General features: G+C 42.5%; 1 protein-coding gene across 2 annotated transcripts in view; it reads left to right on the top strand.

Moving 5' to 3' along the window:
- HSD11B1 (hydroxysteroid 11-beta dehydrogenase 1) overlaps positions 1–12284 on the top strand; it is a 38204-nt gene extending 25920 nt beyond the window's left edge. The window contains exons 5-6 of one of the 2 annotated variants that reach the window (XM_054521337.2): positions 1835–1978; positions 11747–12284. In XM_054521337.2, the coding sequence (XP_054377312.1) occupies positions 1835–1978; positions 11747–11757 (155 nt within the window). In that variant the 3' untranslated portion in view covers positions 11758–12284. Of the gene's footprint in view, positions 1–1834; positions 1979–3697; positions 4324–11746 lie in introns of those variants that run through there. The other variant, XM_024235674.3, reaches the window with a different exon arrangement.

Genomic DNA, 12284 nt, shown 5'->3' with positions numbered 1-12284 from the left:
GATATTGGGTAGATAACACTGTTTACTATCATTTTCCATCTAGAATATTTTTTGCTATATGATATAAAACAAAGAGTTAATTTTTTCCAATTAGTTAACCACCTTTCTCAGCATCTTTATTAAATAACCCATCCTTTCTTCATTGGTTTGACATAAAACATATTATATTTGAAACATATAGAAATTCCAATTCTGATAACTGCAGAGTGGCACCTGAAAGACCATCCTTCCCCAGATTACAACTATAAACTTTTGACAAAATATCGATGACAACCATTGAAAGCACTGGAGATTAACCAAGAGCAGATAGAAAATGGAGGGTTATTGACACTTGGAAGAAAGAAATGACAGTAGGCAAGTTTCTCAATTGTATAGCTTTATGCCTAAGGGCAGCCCCAATCAGTGCCATATCTGGGATAGAAACCTGCCATCTTGCCAACATGAATAGCTAGAAGGAAGAGGTTGGGGTTACCGTAATAGCTGGAATGCAAAGGGAATATGCTGGAAAGGAGAGTCACAGTGGAGAAACACTGAATCCTATACATAAGCTCTGTCCAAATCTCTAGTTGTTCTCTGAACAATGCATGGGCAATGCAGAAACCAAGCAGCCAAGTTAAGATTCAAATAATTGAACAGAGATTTCAGTTGATACTTATTACAAGAGACAGAGTTTCACCCAAGTTAACTGGCCACTTAAAAAAAAAAATCAACACTCTTTGGAGGAATGTGACAGAATCCAGGCACCCTGCAATGTATCATTCACAATATCCAGGATACAATACAAAATTAACACCCATACAAGAATGGTAAATATGACCCATACTTAGGAGGAAAGGAAATCCATAAAGATCAATCTTAAAATTACCCAAATTCTGAGAATTAGCAGACAATGGATTTTAAAGTAGTTGCTATAACAATGCTCGGTAAAGACTGTAGGGTCTCAGGTCACTTCTACTCTCCTCTCCTAAAAAGGGTATTAATAATAGTTTATCCTATTAGGCATATGTCCACATATCCTCCAAACAACTTGAGTGAGAATTAACCAGTCTGGTGAACGTTTTTTTTTTAAAAGCGGCTTTGGGTAGAAAAGCGAAGACAGGATTTTGTTTTTTGTTTTTTTGAGATGGAGTCTCTCTCTGTCACCCAAGCTGCAGTGCAGTGGCACGAACTCAGCTCACTGCAACCTCCACCTCCCAAATTCAAGCGATTCACCTGCCTCAGCCTCCTGAGTAGCTAGGACTACAGGCATGCACCCAGCTAATTTTTGTATTTTTAGTAGAGATGGGGTTTCATCATGTTAGTCAGGCTGGTCTCAAAATCCTGACCTCAAGTGATCTGCTCGCCTCGGCCTCCCAAAGTGCTTAGATTGTAGGTGTGAGCCACCACACCTGGCCAGGACAGGCAGTTTTTTAATCCCTTCGTAAGGAAAGTAAAACATACCCTTTCCATTGTCAACGGGTCACTGAGTTGGCAGAGATCACTTGTCAAACTCTTGGATCCCCAGCACTTGGTTCAGAGATGGAAGAGTTAGCAGCTGTGGAATTACATGGCTCTTTTGTAGCCCAGCTTGTTTATCACCCTTACCAAAACCTTAAACAGTCCCTCTTGAATGAAGGCTGTCCTGCAGCCCAATCCCACCCTATGCCTTCGATACCTTAATGTTTTCAAAATTCAACACAGCAGTATAACTTCCATGGGGAATATAGAGAAACTAAGACTCAAAGGGGTAAAAGGACACCACAGGAGTTACAAAGCCTACTACAGATAAAGATCAGCTCTGTCAGAAGCTGAAATGGGCAGCCTTGTTAACCCATTTCTTTAATCTATCATTTAGGGAAAGTGGCTTATCCAATGGTTGCTGCCTATTCTGCAAGCAAGTTTGCTTTGGATGGGTTCTTCTCTTCCATCAGAAAGGAATATTCAGTGGCCAAGGTCAATGTATCAATCACTCTCTGTGTTCTTGGCCTCATAGACACAGGTAAGGTCAATACTTTGTGTTTTTTTTAATTATTATACTTTAAGTTCTAGGGTACATGTGCACAACGTGCAGGTTTGTTACATATGCATGCATGTGCCATGTTGGTGTGCTGCACCCATTAACTCGTCATTTACATTAGGTATATCTCCTAATGCTATCCCTCCCCCCTCCCCCCACCCAACCGGCTCGGTGTGTGATGTCCCCCTTCCTGTGTCCAAGTGTTTTCATTGTTTGATTCCCACCTATGAGTGAGAACATGCGTTGTTTGGTTTTTTAATACTTTGAATAACGACCTGCAGATGAACTGTCTGCCTTACCATTGTGGATAAACAAGGGTGCTGAACTCCCTGACCTCATGCGTAATGCACTAAAAACAAACCAGTGCAGAAAGCACTTGCTCTCTCATTTAAAGGCGTTTCTGTCACTAGTGGAGGCTCTGGCTACTCTTTGACTCTCCTTTCCATTTTGATTACCAAGGTGGCTGGGTCTCACCACATTCATCACTTAACCCTTTGCTGAACACCTTATGTCCTCATGGACACTCAATGGCCATTACGTTTCTATATGAGACTTATCAAAATACAAGTTTGTGTTTCTTAAAAGCAGCACCAGTAATAAGACACACTGGTATCACGAACTCTTTGATGTGATGTGCTGAGAAGGACACAACATCATTTTTGTGGTGTTCTTGCCAAAATACATGACCCCACTCCAATCATAAGAGAACAATGAACAAAACCAAATCAAGGAACATTTTATAAAACATTTGGTCAGTATTCTTCAAAAGTGTCAAGGCCATGAGAGACAAGGAAAGGCTGAAGAACTGTCACACATTGGAAGAAAAATGGGAAGAAATTACTACTAAGTGGAATCCTGGATAAGATCCAGGAACATAGAAAGAACATTAGTGAAAAAATAAGGTCTGTAGTTTAGTTAATATATTGTATCAATTCTATTATTATACCTGTCGTAAATCATTGCACAATGGTTATGTGTGATGTTGCAACCAGGGGGAGCAGGTGTGGAATATAAGGGGGTACTGCCTACAATTTTTACAACTTTTCTGTCAAGTCCAAATACAAGTTTATCTAAAACATGTGGCAGATATTAAAAGAAAATGCTCTTTGAAGAGTAAGTGAGCAACAGTTAGAGAAATAGACAGAGAGACCGAGACCCAGGGGGAAACAAGAAAGGAATGGAGAGAGAGAAGTTGTGTAAGATGGACATGAAAACTTGGAAGGGGAGAGAAGTGAAAGTGGTGACAAGGGAGCAAAAGCCTGGATTCTTGTGTATCTCTTCCTTTTACAAGACAGTAAGTCATTATCATACAGCACTCTGGTTTTGCCCACTGGCACTTCCCATTAGCTACTGAGTCATTATGAGACTTCTATCCTCATTCTGCTCCCCCATATTACTTCTCCGCCTCCAACCAAAATACCCAGGAGAGGAGCATGATTCAGATCTCCCAAGTAATCACCTCTAACTGCTCCCACCAATCTCCATCCAGGAAGGCAAGGCCCCTATTAACACTAAGGCCTCTCTTTGCCCAACAGACTCTAACATACCCAGTCTCTCTATGTATTCCCTATAGCGCCTGTGAGGCTTGCAGAGCAAACACTGCCAAAAGCCCCTGACAGATAAGTGGTTGATGTCTCCAGGCCTTCCATCATGTAGACTGTCCTAGTCGGATAACCCTACTCTTCCCTTGTCATTCTATAGAAACAGCCATGAAGGCAGTTTCTGGGATAGTCCATATGCAAGCAGCTCCAAAGGAGGAATGTGCCCTAGAGATCATCAAAGGGGGAGCTCTGCGCCAAGAAGAAGTGTATTATGACAGCTCACTCTGGACCACTCTTCTGATCAGAAATCCATGCAGGAAGATCCTGGAATTTCTCTACTCAACAAGCTATAATATGGACAGACTCATAAACAACTAGGAACTCCCTGAGGGCTGGGCATGCTGAGGGATTTTGGGACTGTTCTGTCTCATGTTTATCTGAGCTCTTATCTATGAAGACATCTTCCCAGAGTGTCCCCAGACACATGCAAGTCATGGGTCACACCTGACAAATGGAAGGAGTTCCTCTAACATTTGCACAATGGAAATGTAATAATAATGAATGTCATGCACCGCTGCAGCCAGCAGTTGTAAAATTGTTAGTAAACATAGGTATAATTACCAGATAGTTACATTAAATTTATATCTTATATATAATAATATGTGATGATTAATACAATATTAATTATAATAAAGGCCACATAAACTTTATAAATTCATAACTGGTAGCTATAACTTGAGCTTATTCAGGATGGTATCTTTAAAACCATAAACTGTACAAATGAAATTTTTCAACATTTGTTTCTTATTTTGTGGTCTGAACTCTTTATCTGTTCCTGAGTGGAAGAAATCACCCTAATCTTTGTTTGGTGGGGAATATTGTGTCTTTACCTTTTCTGTGTATTTCTGATATTCTTCATATTATTGCATATTGCTCCTCTGGGAAAGAAGACACCTAGGCATAAGGAACTAGGGCAAACCCAGGGAAATGGAGGTCCCAGAAACTTGAGCCACAGACCCAATGCCCGTTTACTGCTCTCAGAGGACATCAAGCATCTGTACTTTACATGTGAACACTAAACTCTACATTGAAAGTTTGGAGAGGGGGAGTTGGAGTTCAAATCCTGCCACTCACTCATTTAGACATTTACTCATTCAACAAAAATTTAGTAAGCACTTGTTAGGCATCACCTAACTATAATTAAATGGGAAACAAAACATCAGCAAGAAGAACAACTCAGCAAAGCCCTATATTGATCAGGGCCCAAGAAGTAAGAGATGACACCCTCAAATTGTGTAATTTTAGTAGCATTTAATAAAAAAAAGGGGCAAGGCACAGGGAAATCACAAAAGATAGTGATATCTCAGGGTTAGTTGCAGCTGTTTCCACCGTAAGTCCCACAGGGACAAGAGAAGAGACCTGTTACAAAAACCTCAAGATGTGAAGACCTGTGTGGAGAGTACCACATGGCAGGAGCTGTGACATTTAGTTAAGAGATGCAGCCAGCCAGCCAGCCAGGCGCTGTGGCTCACACCTGTAATCCTAGCACTTTGGGAGGCTGAGGTGGGCAGATCATGAGGTCAAGAGATTCAGACCATCCTGACCAACATGGGGAAACCCCGTCTCCACTAAAAATACAAAAATTAGCTGGGTGTGGTGGTGCGCGCCTATGGTCCCAGCTACTTGAGAAGCTGAGGCAGGAGAATTGCTTGAACCTGGGAGGCAGAGGTTGCAGTGAGCTGAGATTGTGCCACTGCACTCCAGCCTGGCGCCAGAGCGAGACTCCATCTCAAAAAAAAGAGATGCAGCCAGCCCACCAAGGATTGTGAAGGAGGTATCTAGGGGAAAAAACACCCTAGCCTCACCTCACACTCTTCCCTCCCTCTGATCTCTGGCCAGTGTTTTGCATTAGCTGAACAGAGGGGCAAGGGAGCAGATAGGTATAGACCATACAGGTCAGCTTCCCCATGTACAGAGCAGACAGAAAAGGGTAGAGAGTGTTCTGGAGAAATGAATGGAGTATATCCATCAGGAACCCCAACACTCCCAAACATACAGCTTCCATGGTAAGTAATGCTGGGACATGAGACATGTGCCTAAAAGTGCAGGGGAAATTTTCTTTTCCCGCCTCTGAATCTAAACGGCTGGGCAGCAGAACATATTGGAATCTATTGAGCCTGCCAGCCACATGGACAAAGGGCTGGATCTCAGCCTGCTAATATGGCTGCACTTTTCTTAGAGGTCCTTCCAAGGCTATGCTCAGTGCAAGGGAGCAGGAGAGACCTGGCTGCATCCATGTGCAAAAACAAGACAAAACAAAAAGGGCCAAAAAATGTAGTCTGGTTTCTGACATGAAATGCACCCACACTTGCAACGTCGCCTAATATATGTCCTGGTTTCTGATCAATCAGATTAACACCCTTCAGTCTCTTGTAGAAATGAGACTCCTTCTTCACAGTGAGATGAAGTGCAGTAATTCCTTTACTCAAAGGTAGAGATAATATTAAAGCTGAGTTAGAATTTGCCTGGGGAGAGGTTAAACCTCTTTCTAAATGAGACTTTCTTCAGAATCCAAAGGGGAAGATCTCAAAACATAGGTCTGAGAACTGAAACCATCTACACCCACATAGCTTATTATCTTCATTAACATGATTTTAACATTCCATTCTCTTTATCAGCATGACTTTACTATTCCAGGAAATTCTTGTCCGCAAAGATAAATGTTGCAAGCCCATTTAAAAGTGCTGAACTTTTCAACAGATAGCATCAAATGACTGCTACTCTTTAAGACTGCTTGGAACGCTTAGTTCCAAACCCCAGCTTCATTGTGTTCACCAGTCTCCAGCTATGGCATCACAATCCTCATCCAATTCAAATAAAGTCACCATGCTGAAGTCTCGCCTTAACCTAGACTTCAAAGCCCCATAAAGACCCTGACTTTACCCTCTCCACTCTCAGAGTCTACTAAGACTCCATCAAGACTCCAGCTTTGCCTTATCAACAGGTTGTTTTGGTGGTCATTTTTAGGGAGCCAACATTCAACAAGTCCTTCCTAAGAGGTCCTCTCAAGGGTCCTCATCCAGTTCCTAACCTGGCTCCCCTGCCCCTTAAATACCTGTCCCATCTCTCAGGAGTGGCAGGGGTTCCAGCAGCTGGAGCCAAGTTCCAATTTCAGTGGCACCAGCAGTACAATGACCCTTGTCTTTGGACTAGTTCCACTTAAAAGAACCTAGCCGTCCTAGCTCACTTTATCATGAGCTCAAAAATATACATCCAAGGACGTCCATTTTCACATCCTTATGTGAAATCCAGATGTGCATCACTCACTTCTCGCCCACATTAACACAAAAATTCAGCTTCTCTTTGTAGGTTCCAAAAGTAATTATATTCTCACTGAAAGTATTAGCAAGCAAGGTAGTGTTTGCAATATGCAAGGTAGCATATCTCAGAGGCGAGAAGGAAGACTAAGTTTACATTCATTCAGCGTGCATCATTTTTTTTTTTTTTTGAGACAGGGTCTTGCGCTGTCACCCAAGCTGGAGTGCAGTGGCATGATCGTGGCTTCACTGCAACCTCGAACTCCTGGGCTCAAGCAATCCTCTGGCCTCAGCCTCCCAAGGAGCTAGGACTACAGGCATGTGCCATCGTGCCTGGGCTGATTTTTTAAAAATTATTTTTAGTAGAGATGAGATCTTGTTATGTTGCCCAGATTGGTCTCAAACTCCTGAGCTCAAACAGTCTTCCCATTTCAGCCTCCCAAAGTGCTGGGATTACAGGCATGAGCCACCGTGCCCAGCCCGGTGTGCATCATTTAACTCAAAAGATCCCCCTTGGCCATATTGCCCTCAAAGTGCTTCCTCTAGGCTTCCCCTCTTAATCTGACTTTGACCCCCCAGAGAATCCAGCCTCCAGCCTCCTTCTTCTCCCTCATATATTTATTATGCACAGTTGATTCTGACTCTAGCTTGAGGCTATCCAGCAATATCTTTTTTAACAAAAATAGCCTCTTCCCACAAAGAAATTCCTTCACCAAATATTAAATTTGTAGTAGCCAAGACAATTGAAAACAACCTTAATGTCTACTCATAGGGAAATGTTCAAATTATAGGAATTAAATTCAATATTATGAAATCACTGTGTCATGGTAACAAGGGATCAAGTCAATTTATACGTACATCCGTGGAAGGAATTCCAAGGCATACTGTTAAGTGTATAAAACAAGTTGCTTACAAAGATGCATAATATAATTCCATTTATGTTAATAAGTTATACACACACACACTCATGGAATGAGGATGTGTGGATTCCATGTGAATGGAATGGGGAATATAACTAGCATAAGGCACTATTGTAAGACCTGAGAAAATTAGGAACAGCTTTCTTCCAAGGAATACACCTGTGATTCTCAGACTGGCAGTGTTGCAAGTTGAACCATGTCCCCAAAAAAGACATATTAAGGCGCTAATCCCTAATACCTCAGAACATGATTTTATGTGGAAATAGATCATTCCAGATATAATTACTTAGGTGAAGACAAGGTTGCACTGGATTCAGGTGAGCAACATGACTAGTGTCCTTTTAAGAAGAAGGCCACATAAAGGCAGAGACACACAGGGACAACACCTTGTGATGACAGAGGCAGAGATGCAAGTGATGCAGCTGCAGGCCAGAGTACACCAAGGCTTGAAAACCCCTATCAGGAAGCAAGAAGAGGCAAGGAAGCACTCTCCCCTACAGGCTGCAGTAGAAGTGTGGCCCTGTCAACAACTTGATTTCAGTATTCTAGCCCCCAGGACTGTGGATCAATAAATTTCTATTGTTTTAAGCCACTGCATTTGTGGTACTTTCTTTGGCAGCCTTTGGAACATAATAGAGGAAGTACTTTCTTTGGCAGCCCTAGGAACCTAATCCCTGTATTAGGGATCCCTAATACAGGGATATGTACCCCTTGCCTTGCTTCTCTTTGTGGCCCAAGATTATGATGTTATCATAATGTAATGATTATAATATTATCATAATCTTGGGCCACAAAGAGAAGCAAGGCAAGGGATACATATTCCTTGACTCAGAATTTTACTTCTAGGAATCCTGACATACAAATGTGATCTAATTAAAACAGAATCAAGTCATACCTCCATCAAAACCCATAATTATCCCATTCATTCTGAGTAAAGGCCAAAGTCCTTACAGAGACCTCAAAATTTTACATGATCTGGGTCCTCATTGGCTCTGAGATGGCATCTCCTTCTCTTCTCCCCTCATTGCTCAAGCACTCTAAGAGGCCTCACTTGGCCTCCTATCTATTCCAGAGCATGCCAAATATGCTTCTACTTCTCTATACCACATGGCCAGCTGCCTTACTTCCTTCAGATTCATTCAAAAAGTTGCCTTTTCATGGGCTAAGGACATGAATAGACAATTCTCAAAAGAAGATATACAAATGGCCAACAAACATGTGAATAAAATGCTCAACATCAGCCAGGCATGGTGGCTTACGCCTGTAATCCCAGCACTTTGGGAGGCTGAGTTGGGTAGATCACCTGAGGTCAGGAGTTCAAGACCAGCCTGGCCAACATGGTGAAACCCCATCTCTACCAAAAATACAAGAATTAGCCAGGCATGGTGGCAGCATCTGTAATCCCAGCTACTCAGTGGGCTGAGGCACGAGAATCACTTGAACCTGGGGGGTGGAGGTTGCAGTGAGCCGAGATCACACCACTGCACTCCAGCCTGGGCAACAGAGCGAGAATCTGTCTCAAAAAAAAAAGAAAAAGAAAAAGAAAAAATGCTCAACATCTCTAATGATCAGGGAAATGTAAATCAAAATCACAATGTGATACCACCTTACTCCTGCAAGAATGGCTATAATCAAAACAATCAAAAAATAATAGACATTGGCATGGATGCGGTGAAGAGGAAACACTTCTGCACTGCTGGTGGGAATGTAAGCTAGTGCAATCACTGTGGAAAACAGTGTGGAGATTCCTTAAAGAACTAAAAGTAGAACTACCATTTGATCCAGCAATTCCACTACTGGGTGTCTACCCAGAGGAAAATAAGTCGTTACACAAAAATGATATCTGCACATGCATGTTTATAGCAACACAACTCACAATTGCAGAAATGTGGAACCAACCCAAATGCCTATCAGTCAATGAGTGGATAAAGAAACTGTGATATATATATATATATATATATATATACACACACACAATGGAATACTACTCATCCTTCAAAAGGAATGAATTAATGGCATTCACAGCAACTTGGATGAGATTGGAGACTATTATTCTAAGTGAAGTAACTCAGAAATGGAAAACCAAACATTGTATGTTCTCTCCTAAGTGCGAGCTAAGCTATGAGGATACAAAGGCATTAGAATGACACAACGGACTTTGGGGGCTCAGGGGAATATGGTGGGAAGGAAGTGAGGGATAAAATACTACAAACTGGGTTCAGTGTATACTGCTCAGGTGATAGGTGCACCAAAATCTCACAAATCACCACTAAAGAACTGACTCATGAAACCAAACACCACCTGTTCCCCAATAACCTATGGAAATAAAAAAAAAATTTTTTTTAAGTTGCCTTTTCAATGAAGCATTCCTTAGCCACCCTAAATAAAATTTCAAACCCACCCTGAAATGTTCTTTTTGTTTTGTTTTTTCAGACAGGGTCTCTCTCTGTCACCCAGGCTGGAGTGCCATGGCATGATCACAGTTCACTGTAACCTCTACCTCCTGAGCTCAAGCAATCCTCCCACCTCAGCCTCCAGGGAGATGAGACCACCGGCATGTGCCACCATGCCTGGCTAATTTTTGTATTTTTTGTAGAGACGGGGTTTTGCCATGTTGCCCAGATTGGTCTCAAACTCGTAAACTCAAGCAATCTACCCGTCTTGGCCTCCCAAAGTGCCGGGATTACAGGCATGAGCCACCATGCCAGGCCTGCCATGAAATTTTATGTCTGCCTTCCCTGCTTGTTTTTTCTCCTTAGTACTTATTATTATCCATATTGTTGGTCATTTATCTTGTTTATTATCTGTCCTTGTCCCAGTTACTATGGTGACATAACAAATCATCCCAAAACTCAGTGGCTTAAAACATAAAACGACATTCGCTTCGCTCGCAAATCTGTAGTCTGAGCAGGCTCAGCAGGGATACTTAATTTCTGCTCCACTCAGCAAGATTGGGTGGCTCAAAGGTCAGGAACTATAATCACCTAAAAGTGTGATTGTGCCTGCCCTGGGAAGACATGAACAGCTAGACTCTGAAACAGGTAGGGCACTTTAGGTGCCTGGCTCCTTGGGTACCTGAAGCTAAGCAGGGAGGGCACAGTGGGAGTCTCTCTCATCTTTGTGTGATCTCTCCACATGGTCACTTGGAATGGCAGCTTTAGGGTTGCCAGACTGCTTGGAGGACTTGAGATCTCCAAAGGCAAGTGTCCCAAGAGAAAGAGCCAGGCAGAAGCTATATTGCCTTTCAGGACTGACCATATGCTTTTGGTCAAAGCACTTCTGAAGATGCACCTCGTTTCAAGGAAAGGGAATACAGACCCCACCTGTTGATGGAGGACTGTCATTGTCACATTGTAAGAAGAGCATGTGGGATGAATGGGCTAAAAATTGCTGCAGCCATCTTTAGAAAGTACCATCTGCCACATTCCCCCTGCTAGAATGTTGGTTTCATGAGGACAGGAGTTTTTTCTGTTTAGTTCAGTGTGCCCCCAGCACCTAGAGAAGCACCTGGCACATACGTGTGGGCCAGAGAAGATCATGAGGTATCTAGATGCAAGTGATAAACTGTTGTACCAGACACAGAATCAGGAGCTTCTGAGGGTCACATAAACACAGGAAGAAGGCAGGTTTGCAGGAGCCAAGGCCCTGCAGATTGTCAAGAGGACAGGAGTGGGAGGGCTGATTAGGAGAGGAGGAAATGAGTGCAGAGACAGAAACACTGTCAGGTGACAAATTGATAGCCAAAGTCAAGTTAAAATTAGTTTTTGCCTTTAGTCTGAACATGTAAGAGTTCTCCTTAGGCCCAAAGATATTGTAAGGTTTCAGCCCATGTTCAGGATAAAGCAGCCTTTCTCTGATTCTGCTAATTTTGGGCTTATTCACCCCTCCATAGCATTAGGGGAGCAGAAGATATGAAAACTAATAGCCAGTATCTATGAGTTAATATTAAACTAAATCTTTGGTCTTTTGCAGGGCTGTACTGAGAAATGTTTAACAACTAACTCTCCAGAAAAAGAAGAAACAAAGCCTTAATTTGCTGATTTGTAGCATTTGCCTGTATCTATGATGTAAAGACTCTTACTGTGGCCAACTTCAAGTCACCAACAGGACATCACGGCATGTGGATTGGGAAGAGATGGACACCCCCGGCTCTCTCAAGCCTGTGTACTGGCTCCAGCACATCATCATGACTTTCACTTTCCACATTCCTGACAGAATTCGTTATTCTTAAGGAGACAGTTCACTCTCTCCTCCTCCAGGACTTGAAATCAAACTCTGATAACATGAGTCAAATTGGCGTTTTCTGTTTTTTGTTTTTTGTGTTTTGTTTTTCTGTCAGCAAGCGTGGCCAAGCTGACTAGCAGTGACAAGACATCAACATTCTATAATACCATTGCCAGGGAAGGAGAGGCAGCAAGGGCTCCTGAAGACATGGGATGCTCATACTCTTCCATTCTAAGGGCGTCAGCATCCTGCATGAAGTCAACAGCCTCGACCAAGGTGTCAGGGA

The sequence above is a fragment of the Pongo abelii genome, chromosome 1 (genome assembly GCF_028885655.2).
Source record: "Pongo abelii isolate AG06213 chromosome 1, NHGRI_mPonAbe1-v2.0_pri, whole genome shotgun sequence".
In the NCBI taxonomy this organism is placed as follows: domain Eukaryota; kingdom Metazoa; phylum Chordata; class Mammalia; order Primates; family Hominidae; genus Pongo; species Pongo abelii.
The sequence above is the reverse complement of the archived record's forward strand: the minus strand, read 5'-3'. Positions and strand labels throughout refer to the sequence as shown.